The 13,359-nt window shown below is 36.6% G+C and overlaps 3 protein-coding genes across 3 annotated transcripts; 2 read left to right on the top strand and 1 right to left on the bottom strand.

Annotated features, from left to right (window-relative positions):
- Positions 1-1,150: 1,150 nt before the first annotated feature.
- Positions 1,151-4,367, bottom strand: Bfra_006161 (putative aspartate aminotransferase protein; the record flags this gene model as incomplete). The annotated part of the gene is made up of 5 exons (XM_037336534.1): positions 1,151-2,239; positions 2,291-2,447; positions 3,221-3,397; positions 3,489-4,180; positions 4,248-4,367. The coding sequence occupies 5 exons, from the start codon at positions 4,365-4,367 to the stop codon at positions 1,151-1,153; spliced, it is 2,235 nt and encodes a 744-aa protein (XP_037191744.1).
- An 837-nt stretch (positions 4,368-5,204) lies between these two features.
- On the top strand, positions 5,205-7,109 carry Bfra_006160 (putative quinidine resistance protein 2 protein; the record flags this gene model as incomplete). The annotated part of the gene is made up of 1 exon (XM_037336533.1): positions 5,205-7,109. The coding sequence occupies one exon, from the start codon at positions 5,205-5,207 to the stop codon at positions 7,107-7,109; it is 1,905 nt and encodes a 634-aa protein (XP_037191743.1).
- Positions 7,110-8,144: 1,035 nt separating this feature from the next.
- Bfra_006159 (putative hemolysin-iii channel protein) lies at positions 8,145-9,415 on the top strand (the record flags this gene model as incomplete). Its single annotated transcript, XM_037336532.1, has 2 exons — positions 8,145-8,715; positions 8,970-9,415. The coding sequence occupies 2 exons, from the start codon at positions 8,145-8,147 to the stop codon at positions 9,413-9,415; spliced, it is 1,017 nt and encodes a 338-aa protein (XP_037191742.1).
- Positions 9,416-13,359: the final 3,944 nt, after the last annotated feature.

Here is a 13,359-nt window from a genome sequence, read left to right as displayed (position 1 = left end):
TATTGATCTCGTCCCGCTTCCCTATACTCCCATCTCCCATCTCCCATCTCCCATCTCCCATCTCCCATCTCCCATCTCCCATCTCCCATCTCCCATCTCCCATCTCCCATCTCCCATCTCCCATCTCCCATCTCCCATCTCCCATCTCCCATCTCCCATCTCCCACTCCCACCGAATCTCCCATCGAATCTCGTGACCTTAAATCACCCCTCCCCACACACCCCCAAGACCCCATATCCCGTCCTCTCCCATCATTCCTCCCCCAATCTTTCCAACTCCGCCTCCCCCTCCTATCATCTTACTAATCCTCTTTCCTCTTTCCTGTCCCTCCTATCATCTTACTAATCCTCTTTCCTCTTTCCTGTCCCTCCTATCATCTTACTAATCCTCTTTCCTCTTTCCTCCCCCTCCTATCATCTCACTAATCCTCTTTCCTCTTCCCCACCTCTCCCAATAATCATCTCCTCTCATCACACCAATTTCCACACCCAAATCCGAACCCGAGCCCAAACCCACACTTTCCATCACCAATAAGTATTCATCCCCCCACAACAAGAAAAGATACTTGTACATCTCTTGCTTACTGACCTACCCACCTACCTGGTATCCACCCATCATAATGAATAAAGAGAATCAATCCAAGGAACTACCAGAACTGGATGTCTTTAATGAAATAGCATGAACGATATATCACAGCATACGGAATAAAACAAAAAGACCACACAATAATTTGGTACCAGAAATCGAGTAGAGATCTATTCTTCTCCCTTTCTTTCCTTCATACATAACCCTCTACCTACGATATCTCTCTTTGATCAGATAGCTTACGCTTCTATTGAACCTCATGTGGATCATTTGAAAATCTAATGGCTCGCATCTTCCCTACCCCCAATCCCAATCAATTCAAACCCAATCCAGTCCTACTAAATGAAATGCCTTGTCCGACAAAATCCCATTTTCTTTCGCCCATTCAACATTCCTTCCTTCCGTCCCAGTGCACCATCTAATCAGTCCAATAATTCATTTCCTTGGTTCACAACCACCACCGATTGTATCTTCCATTCGTCAATTCCACTCACAATTCCCTGCTACAACTTCCACTCACAATTCCTCCAACTCCCCCTCACAATCCACTCACAATCCCACTCCCCTAAAGATGAGCACTCTCTTGTTGTGTCTTCCTAACAACCTTATCAACTGCCCTCGCAAAATAATCAATATTATTAGTATTCAACCCCGCCATACTAATTCTACCATTCTTTGTCATATAAACATGAGCCTCACTTCTCAATTCCATGACTTGTTTCTCAGATAATCCTGTGAATGAAAACATGCCAATTTGTTCCGTGATGTGATTCCATTTTCCTGGTGTGCCCATTTCTTCGAGTTTCGATCGAAGTTCTTTACGCATAGTAATAATTCTTCCAGACATCTCTCTCAAATTTGCTTCCCACTCTTTGAATAATGCTTCATCATTCAAAATAGTACTTGCAATTCTAGCACCATACGCTGGAGGATTTGAGATTTCAGATCTTTGTAGAATGGCCAATTGACTTGAGATTCTGGCAATGTTTTTCTCGGCATCTTTTCCTGCTCCGGTAACGAAATGAAAACATCCAGTACGTTCACTGTATAAACCAAGATTCTTGGCAAAAGATTGAGCGATGCAAAGTTCAAAACCTTGTTCAATAAAGTAACGGACGGCCCAAGCATCTTTTGCCAAGTCTCCTGAAGCAAAACCTTGATATGCGCAATCGAAGAAAGGGAAATGTTGTTTTTGTTTCAGGAGCGCGGCAAGTTCTTTCCACTGATCTTGAGTTGGATCCACACCAGTAGGATTGTGTGCACAAGCGTGTAAGAGAATAATACTCTTATCCGGAGCATTTTGAATCGTATTCTTCATTCCATCGAAATCGAGACCTTTGGTAGATTTTGAAAAGTATGGATATGTAGCGACAGGCAGATGAACATTGGAGAAGATTTGATTATGATTTGCCCATGTTGGATTACTGAAATAAACCGTAGGAGAGCCTGGGTAGAATTTCTTGATGAAGAGTGCACCGAGATGAACCGCACCGGTTCCTGATATAGTTTGAACTGAACAAGCACGTTTTTCTGCGAGAGCTGGTGAATCTGCACCAAGCATAAGTTTCGCGGCTGCGGATGTGAAAGTGTTGAGACCAGCGATAGGAAGGTATTCGTGATTTAGAGCGGGGTCATTACGAAGGATATCGTCGGCCTGGGAGAAATGATTAGCAGATATAAATTAATCATTCAAGTAATCCAATACCTTCTTAACAACTGGTAAAACCCAAGGTTTAGCATTATTGTCTCGATAAGCTCCAATACCCAAATCAACCTTTTTATCAAAAGTATCAGCGCGATAAGCAGCCATTAATCCAAAGAGGGGATCTTCTGGAGCTTGAGGAACTGCATCCTCTGGAAAACTGGTGTTGGATAATTGAGACATGTGATTTGATACAATTTGAAGTCTTTCTTTGGGAGAAGAAGTTGATGAAGAGGATGATGTAGAAGATTGGAGAGGAAAAGACGAGTTGGTAATAAAGGGAGGGGAAGAAGATTTAAATGTCATGATATAATCTTGGCCTAATGATTGTTGCCTCTAAAACAGCGCAAACATGCGGGACCCGTGTCTCGCTTGGCGGAATCTGGGGTGATTTATGATACTCCCTCTAAATACCTCAACATCTTTCTAAAACTTCGGCATTGACGTTCAACTAACTCTATTGCATATGTCGACCCATAAATAAAATCCCTGTGATAGATAGATTTCCTTCATTTGGATTCGGGTACCTGGCCAAGCATGTCACGATAAACGTTCAGGTGGTTTTACATGTGAGTGAAATAGATATGATTGGTACGGTTCTACGGATTGCTACTGTGTGAAAAGTTTCAGATATTAAATACTTGGTATCCCACTTCTATTCATTTCCAATTCCACTTCATTGCTTCAGTCCTTCATCTTCATTGCTTCATTACTCCATCTTCATTGCTTCAATACTACACTGCTTCACTGCTCCAATGCTACATTGCTACATTGCTTCATTGCTTCATTACTTCACTACTCCGTTACTCCATTCCTCCATTCCTCCGTTACCCCGTTACTACAATCCTACAATCCTACATAACTAATACTTATATCACCAAATCCCACAATATCAAGAAAGCACTGAGACCACATGACGCATAGAATACATACTTGGCTGTACTCTTTCGTTCTGTTGCTCTTTTCAACTCTTTATTACCGCCCCCAACATTTTCGGTAGTTTGATAAGATTGTTCGGCTAGAATCTCAATTTGTTCCGCTTGTGATGCTACACTGTTTAAGAGTTGTGTTTGAAGTTCCGAGATTTCTATCAAGGACTTTTCTGCCGTTCTAGAAAATAGTTAGTGTAAGATCAAGAATCATCCCCAAGAATCACCCCAAGAATCACCCCAAGAATCACCCCAAGAACCACAAAACATACTTGACTTGATCCAAAGTACTTTGATAATGTTTTACCATATCATGATTTTCTTCCGCCAACATTTGTAATTGTTCCGAACTCAACTGAGGATCCGATGTTTGTGTTTGTGGTTGTGATTGTGCCTCGAGATGAGTATCTCCACTTGATGTGAACTTTACTGATGATGAATCTCCCAAGTTCCCAAGATCTGGCATCATAGCTCGAGATTTGGCAAGATTACTCTTATTCTTTTCCACCTCCCTCATGATTCGAATCTCCATCATTGAAGCTTGAAGTTTTCCACATTCCGAAAGTTTTTGTCGTAAATACCATATAACATTATCTCGATGCATCTTGATCGCATTTAATTTTGCTTCTTCCAATTGTTGCTCCAAAGATTTTGATTGTTCTCCTCCTCCTGCTGCCCAATTTCCGAATCTTCCAAGAGCTCTTGCATATTTACTTTGAATTATGAGTGTCTCGGTAGTGTATCGTATTCCTTCAGCCTCATCCATACTCTTTATATTGAAATTTAATTCTCGTAATAACTTTTTGGTTTCGGCATCGATTTCTTCTCGTTGTCGATCGGTAAGATGTCTTCGTTGTTTCGTCTTGGAAGATATGTTTGTTCGTCTTGCTGGAGGGGCTGTTGTTGAAAGGTAGGATTGCCGAATATCTTTTAGATAGTTGTTCAATGAAGCTATGTGGGAATTCTAATCGGGGGAACAAGTAAGTTAAGTGTGCGGGATGGATGTTGGAGTAGATTTGGGTATAACATACTATTCGATACGCTTCCTTTAAGAATTCATCAATATTTTGAAGAGTCAAAGAAGGATCAACTGTGGGAGGGGCATTAAGCCCCATTAACAGTTTATTGAGCTCGGGAGTGATGTCTGTCATGATTGAAGGTCTAGGAAATGTATGGACCAGTTAAGGGCATCAATGTATTGAACGCCTTCTGAAGTTGTTGTATAATAAGAGCTTGAATTGAAAGCTTTGAATAACTTCATTTCAATCAAGCTGGTCTGGCCAGATGCAATGACGAGGCTGAAATAAGAGTAGAGATTGTTTATGTAAGAAATTTAAGCTTTGCACCCCGCCAATAACAATGACTGCCGACGATTTAATTTTCAGCCTGATTGACAACACAGAAATCTAGTGTATGTTACTAGTGCTAGGTAACATCATTTTATGATCTCTCTGAGCTTCTTCTCAACTTCTTCCACCTTCTCTCTCCTTTTCTATCTTATCAAGCGATATTCTGTCATTTTACTCGAGTATCATTCTATCAAGCGATATTCTATCATTTCACCACATCACCACATCACCACATCACCACATCACCATCTCAACTCTCCTTCCCAATTCGCAATAAACTTTGGCGATTACCGCTCCTAGCCAAATCCAAGCGATCAATGCATCACTTCAAGACGGGATTGCGATATCGGCCGAGGTCTTGCGAGTGTCGCTTGACGAATGAAAGTCGGTTTAAGGATGGATCGGATCTAGAATGCCGCAAAGTACCACTAAAATGGTTAGGATTTGATATTGATGTCCATCTTTCATGGCGATAAAATGGGAATAACTGAAATGTTTTATCGGCTTTAATCATTCTCATATAAATATGTCTCTCCAATGATCTCTCCCACGGTAAGTGATTTGCATCATCTTTCAAGTATATCTCCTATTTTTGTTTCTCTACTCAAACACCAACACACATGTTTCAATTTCTTCATCATGATTGAAGATAATCGACTCGAAAATGTGGAAAAATCAGAAGAAATGGTGGCGAGTTTACAAAGTGCTATCATTCCCGAAGAAACGAACCAAATACCAAAAGATTCCATCGCACACGAATCAGAAAGATCTACAGAACAAGCTCATAATCATGATCATGCCACATCCATATCCGCATCCGCATCCCCATCAGCATCTGTATCCCCATCCTTATCCTCATCCGCCTCGTCAATTGCAGAAGATCACGATGGAACACGCGATCTCGAATTAGCACCTGTGGTATCTGGTCCACCATATTCGGCTTTTGGCGTATGGGAAAAAAGATATATTGTTGGAATGTGTACATTGGCAGCTTTCATCTCACCGACATCCGCCAATATCTACTTTCCAGCTCTCAATCCACTCGCCGCTGATCTCGGTGTATCGAATACCCTTATCAATTTGACCCTTACATCTTTCATGATCTTTCAAGGTCTTGCGCCAACAGTTTTTGGAGATTTGGCAGATATGGCTGGAAGAAGACCTACATATATTATTGCATTCATTATTTATTTGGGTGCAAATATTGGGTTGGCTTTACAAAATAGTTATGCTGCTTTATTCATCTTACGTTGTTTACAAAGTTGTGGAAGTAGTGGTGCTATTGCTTTAGGATTTGGTGTTGTCGCAGATGTATCAACAAGTGCTGAACGTGGATCATACATGGGAATTGTTGGAGCTGGTACAATGATGGGACCTGCTATAGGTCCTGTTATCGGTGGTATTTTGGCTCAATTTTTAGGATGGCGAGCAATTTTTTGGTTTCTCGTTATTCTCGCTGCCTTGTTCCTCATCCCGTTTGCTCTTACGGTTCCGGAAACTGGTCGTAATGTTGTTGGTAATGGATCTATTCCCCCTCAAGGTTGGAACATGACAATTATTGATTGGTGGAAATATCGAAAAGAACAAAAATCGGGGAATGGACTTTCTCGAACGGCAACAGCTGAAAGTAGAAAACTTGCCCAAGCTGAACTTGCAAGTAAACGACAATTACGATGGCCAAATCCTTTAAAGACTGTTTATATCGTCATGGAGAAAGATGTTGCTATGGTATTATTTTATAATGCTTTATTGTATACAGCATTTTATGATGTCACAGCTTCTCTACCTCAACTTTTCAAAGAAATTTACAATTTCAATGATTTACAAATCGGTTTATGTTATATTCCATTTGGAAGTGGTTGTGCTTTGGCTAGTATCATTAATGGTAAGATGCTAGATCGAAATTATCAGAAGATTGCTCGAAATATTGGATTTAGTATCGACCGTAAGAGAGGGGATAACTTGAGACATTTTCCAATTGAAAGAGCTAGATTAGAAATAATTTGGCCTCTTTTGACTATGGGACTTGCTTGTTATTTATGTTATGGTTGGGTTTTGGAAAAGAATGCCAATTTAGCTGCACCACTCATTCTTCAATTCTTTTTAGGACTTTTCATCAATGGTTCTTTTAACATTCTTAGTACACTTGTCGTCGATTTATATCCGCAAAGTCCATCTACTGCAACTGCAGCAAACAATCTTGTACGATGTTTACTTGGTGCAGGTGGAACAGGTATTATTACTATTATGATTGATCATATGGGAAGAGGATGGTGTTTTACATTCATTGCTCTTGTATGTATCGCTATGAGTCCAATGCTATGGATTGAATTGAAATGGGGTCCTATATGGAGAGAAGAAAGAATGGTAAGGATGGAAAAAGAAGCTGAGGAAAAGAAAGTTAGGGAGGAAGGGAAAGTAAGAGAGGAAGGGAAAATAAGAGAGGAAGGGAAAATAAGAGAGGAAGGGAAAATAGGAGAGGAAGGGAAAATAGGAGAGGAAGCAGGAAATACTAATACTCAAGTAATGTCGAATGAGAAGTAATGTCGAATGAGGGAAAGACAAACGAGAAAGTTTAATATGATCTTCCGTATATTCAATGGCTTTAGCGTTTGTGTCTAGCATTGGATGATTTGATTTAGCACATACCCATTTGAATTTGTACTTATGATGGTTTATATATTGGGAAGACTATGGATGGTGTATCAGGAGGAAATGATTGAGCTTGCGGTTTTTTGACAGTTATTACAGTTTAGTTATCTATATAAAATGAATGAATGATAAGCATCATTTCTTTGGTTCATGTAATATTCGTGTACTATTCGTGTACTATTCGTGTACTATTCATGTGCTATTCATTTATCATTCGTTTACCATTCATGTCCCACCCATCAAATTCATAAATTCATTTGGTTTCATCCAATACAAAAAGCTCCTTCTCTCCCCCCTGGTTTATTGCCTTATACGCAGGTACGTAAATAATGTCGGCGTAATCGGATATGTTATTTTACCCGGATTTACCGGTTTAACGGTCGGATCTCTTCTATCTTTTTTTGGTAAGCACAATACACATATAAGTAATCAATATTTTCATTCCCCCCCCCATCTTTTTCCTTCTCCTTTTTGGAATCAAATTCTAATATATTTTTTATAATTTGGAGAGTGTAATATGATCGTTCGTTCTTTGGATAATCTGGAGTTCTTGAGTTCTTGAGTGAATAGACTAGTGTTTTACTCATCATACATATACTTCTTGGACTTTTCCAGATGTAGAATTATTTATTGGGTGAATAAAAGTTAATGAAAGATATTCTATATCTTCAATTCATTCTCAAATATTCTTGATATTAAATCATATTTGTATCTCACCTACTTTTCGATCTTGTTCAAACACACTTTTACAACGCAAGCGCTCTTACCATCATTCCTTTTGAAGGCATTTTTATAACACAAGCGCTTTCATCATAATTCCTTCCAACAATATCATTTTTATATGACTTCATTTAATACATTAAGATCTCTTTCCCCTACAAATTCCAACCTCCATTATCTCACCTCGAACCAATTCATTTCCACAACATGATGGAAAAATCAAAACTTCCCGATTCCGCTCTACCCAACTTTCGACAATTAGAATGTGAAAAACCACCCAGTCCACTTACTTGTCAACAAGATTCAACCTCTACTTCTCACAAAGGTTTAATCACATATGATGATCTTCCACCATGGCATCAAGATAATCCTTCAATCTTTACCTCCTATCGACCTATCACTCACTCTCTCCGGGATTCTTTGAGGACATTCTTCACACTCCATAATGAAACACTCAATATTCATACCCATTCTATTCCCTTTTTGACATGTTTCCTCCTCACCGGACTTATCTTCTACATCTTTTCAATCCATTTTCCAGAAAGTCCATTGGTGGATCGATTTATTTTTTCTATTTTCTTTCTCACGACAATGATTTGTATGGGGTTTAGTATGGGATATCATACGTTGCTGAATCATTCGAAAGGGGTGGCGGAGATTTGGTTGAAGTTGGATTTTTTGGGGATTGTGGTTGCGATTTTGGGGGATTTTGTGACGGGCATTTATGTGGCGTTTTATTGTGAGTGGAGGTTTCAAGTGGGATATTGGGTTATGGTGGGTATTTGTCTTTTTTCTTCTTTCTTCATCATCATTATCATCACTATCTTCTTCTTCTACTGTATACTTTCTCTCCCCTCCTCTTCTCCTTCTTCTCCATCATCACCCCAAACTTCCACATTATACCCACAAAAACCACCAACATACTCACACCCAGCTAGATCATAACTCTCACTTCCGCAACCCTCATATTTCTACTACACCCACATTTTCAAGGTCTCCGTTGGCGTACCTTTCGTGTATGTATTTTTATAGGGACTGGATGTTCGGCTTTTGCACCTATTATCCATGCCATTGTTTATTTTGGTTGGGATCAAGTTGTTGATGGAACCGGTATGCCTTGGTATCTTGGGGAAGGAGGATTTCTTGTTCTTGGGGCGGTGGTTTACAGTGTGAGTTTTTTATCTTTCTTTTATTTTCTTGCCCGGATGCTTCTATACTTTGGATCCGAGATGGAGATTCTAGATAGATCTGAGAACAGTCTGAATTTGTCGAGTAAATACATTAACGGACGAATGAAAAAAACTAACATCAAAAAGTTACGTATACCAGAATGTTATTTCCCCGGTAAATTCGATATCATAGGTCATTCACATCAAATCTTTCATATTCTAGTGGTGGCAGCATCGGGAATGCATTTGGTGGGGTTGTTAAAAGCATATGAACATCAGTATTATTATCCGAGATGTGCGATGAGGTAATTTGTGGGGGTGGGGAAGTTTAGCGGAGGAGTTGGAAAGGGAAATTGAGACGAAGGAGGAATCTCGGAAGAAGTAATGGAATGGAATGAAGGTTGAGGATGAGGAGATAATAGGAAAAGAAAGGGGATTGGGCGTCTTGAATTCTGGAGATATGATGGGATGGCATAGGATGGGAGGGATTGAGATGTATGTCTGAAAAAAGTTTGTGGTGATCATTTGATCGCTGGCTGATTGGTTGGAAGTTGGGGAATTACTTTTGTAGTAAAGTAGAATGTGTATGGATGGTTGTTGCACTGGAATTATGGATGGTAGTTTGGGATATGAAATGAGTAATGATAATGGAGTTATGAGTTATGGAAATTTTCTCGATTAGTGTGGTGTAAGATGTCGAGGTTTAAAATGTGCGGGTTTGATTTATTTAGTATACCTAATATACCGTCCGTGGCAGGAAAACTCAACACCAGTGAGAGTTCTCTCCGTCAAAACAATCGCATAGTAGTAGCACAGATTCTCCTCCATAAAACGAAACGGAACAATAACTACTAGGTACTTCTCCTCATCCACTGATATTTTACAATGTATACGGAAGTAAAAATACAAAACCCACCAGGTGGATACATCTCAATGTGAATGTTCCCCCCCCCCCCCCCTCCCAAAACCCCATATTCGGCCACCACGGCAGTGGCCCCCGGAGGGCCAGCGGAGCGTCACTACCAATTAATGAATAGGTGGAGAGAGATATTTGGTGGGCATGTTGTACTGGAATTATAGATTGTATTTGTAGTTGTAATGTTATAGATGTTGCGGAGATTGGAGAAGGAGAAGAGGTAAAGAAGTGAAGGACTGGAGGTAATGGAGGTAGTGAATGGAGTGAAGATTGTGGAGATGGCAGTAGAGTAGAAAAGGGAAGTATAGAAAAGGGTTCAATTCGAAGACACTAGGTAGATTTCTTGACACGTAAGCGAGTTGGGATTGGTTGAGGAAAGGGGGAAAACGATATGTGAAGAAGTTGAATATTATCAAAATATTTACAAATCAAAGAATAGTATTAGATGCATTGCCTTCTATACTCCTCTTCGTAGAATCAGTAATTTGATCGCCTTTCCCCGTAAAAGGAATCAATAAAGAGTAGTGAAGATCTACAGCTGGAGGAAGTGATTCGGATTTCGGAAGAAAAAAAGAGAAAAGGGAAACGAAAATACAAGATATCTAAAAGGCAAATTGGATCATAGTATAAGAATAACAGATAGTAGGAAGGACATAGATAGTTACATGAAATGAAGACAATGATGTAAGAGTAAAATACCAATTTTAACATTTTCAAGGTTCACCGGAAATGACTTTTGTAAACTTTTCAAAATGAAAAATTTGAGATGAGTAGATAGACATTAAATGTTGATATATCTAGTAATGGGGATGTAGACCTTTCTCACTTCTAATGGTTTCATTCTCCCATACCATACTTCTAGATAAGATCAAAAATCGAAAAATCGGATGACGATGACTCCCGGTGAACCCTGAGAATGATTATTTGGAATTGGAATCTTTACTATTTTGGCGCTAACACTGATGATACCTATCTCTACGAGTAGATTAGACCTTGAAATTGACTGTGTTGAAATTATTGCTAGCCTCGACGTTAACAAGAGATGTTATTTCGAAGTGAATAGAATTCAAAATGAGGAAATTTTCATAAACGAAGAAGGATATCATCACAAATATCAACACAAATATGGCACAAATATGGCACAAACATGACCCCATGAGCTTCTGTGAAGTGAACATGTACAAGAAACCCAAAGAATAACTTCATAAATTTCAGCTTCATCGGATATTGTCATTGGACTCAAGTCTAATAAGCCACGACTATCCAAACCAATCCCTTTCCTCTTATCACTCTTCCATAGATTGTCGATTCTGTAGACCACTCCTTTGACAAGATGCCGTTACAAAAACCAGAAGCAGAGGTGAGCTTTCAAGCACTCTTATTAGAAGGATGTGAGCTTGGGCAGTTCACATCCAAATGGAACAAAACGCAAAAGAATTCAGACAACTTGGGGTACGCGTATCCAGAACTGCTATCCCCTTTTCTTTTTCCACAACTATGAGATATTGTAGACTTCCCTTTCTCTCCGTTTTCATTCAACTGAAGTACATATACTATCATTCTTCCATTGTGTTGTGCTGCCCTACTTCCCTATTGTACTATCATGAATACAGTGTCGTGTATTACGAAATGGGCATCCATTACCTAGATTCGGAGAGTTAGATCTTGATTGATTCGAGGATGAAATTGGACCTTTCGCAGATTGTCCAAGCGAAGAGGGGTAGGATATTGCCCTGTAGTGACAGAATCCGTGGTTGACGAAGTGATCCTTTCGTAATTGCCATAAATTCTATAATACCTTTATTATGTATTGAATAAATCGTTTTTAAAATAATAATATAATTAATTTAATTATTATATATAGCAAAAGTTTTTTATTTTAAAAGTATTTTGTTGTTTTTAATGGAATTTATTGCTTCTTTTTATATTCAAATTCAAATATCATTATTTTTTATTATATCTAAAATATATATTTATATATAAATCAATTATCACATTTTAAATTATATATTTATATAAAAATTTGAGAATATATAAATTAAGACTTTATATGAATCACAAGATTACAAATAAAAAACATATAAAAATAATACTATAAGTTCTATAACCAGCTTATCCCTATTTCTCCTTATTCCTTTTTATCTCTAAGATTGCGATATTTCTATTATCAAATTTCTAAATTATATATCTACTTGATTTCTTTTCTATATTTCAATATAATCACTTCTTTTTTATTTGATATCTAGAATTATCAAAATATTCTTTTAAATCTTCTTATTCTTTTAAATCGAATTTCTATCTCAATTATTTTAATTAAATATTTTAAATAAAAAAAGCTTCAATATATTATAACTCTTTTTTATTGTATTACAATAATGAGAATATATTATTCTCCAACCTCTCCCCACCCTTTTCAAACACAAATTATTATATCCTCTTTATATATATTTCCCTTTATTTTCAAAAGGCTTTTTATTAATATTATTTTATTTATTAATATTTTTTTATTTATTAATATTAAATTATCCATTAATATTCTTTTGTTTATTAATACTTTTTTATTTATTAATATTATTTTGTTTTTTAATATCTAATAAATCCTTAGTTTCCAGATTATTCCTTTTGAAATTATAAATAAATTAAAGTTGTAATAACAAAGTTTTTAATAAGATTAATATTATTCTTATTAAACTTAATATTATATTTAATTCTTAAATATTCATATTATTAATATCAAAAAGAAATAATAATTTTGTTTTAATAGAATATATAACATTTCTCTAAATACCTCAATATTATTAATTTTTGAAATCAAATATTAAACCTTTATTTTACTCAAATATTTTTATAAAATATTAAATTAAATAAAACCTAATTTCTCTTAATATAAAACTTACTTTTTGAAAAACTTATAGAATCTTGATTTCAATATCTTCTTTTTTTCAATATTATAAATCTTTTTTTATTATTTTATTTATTCTATATAATAATAATACAAATAGTATTTATAAATTATAAATTCTCAAAGTTATTTAAATTAAGGAATTCATTTAGAGTATTATCTCGAATATATTATTAAAGAATAAATAGTAATACTTTTCAATTATAAAAATCATTTTATTCTTGTATATACTTTAATTGATTTTGTATATAAATCTAAAAGTATATAAATATATTAGAATTATAATTATCTTTAAAATATCAAGCTAAATATTCCTTTATTATATCAAAAATTGTTTTAAAATCTATTATTATTCTTTTCCTATATTCAGATATTATTATATTTGATATCAAAGTAATAAATGATTTATTAATAATAATTATATAAGTTAAAGGA

The sequence above is a fragment of the Botrytis fragariae genome (assembly GCF_013461495.1).
Source record: "Botrytis fragariae strain BVB16 chromosome Unknown tig00000075, whole genome shotgun sequence".
Classification (NCBI taxonomy): domain Eukaryota; kingdom Fungi; phylum Ascomycota; class Leotiomycetes; order Helotiales; family Sclerotiniaceae; genus Botrytis; species Botrytis fragariae.
The sequence above is the reverse complement of the archived record's forward strand: the minus strand, read 5'-3'. Positions and strand labels throughout refer to the sequence as shown.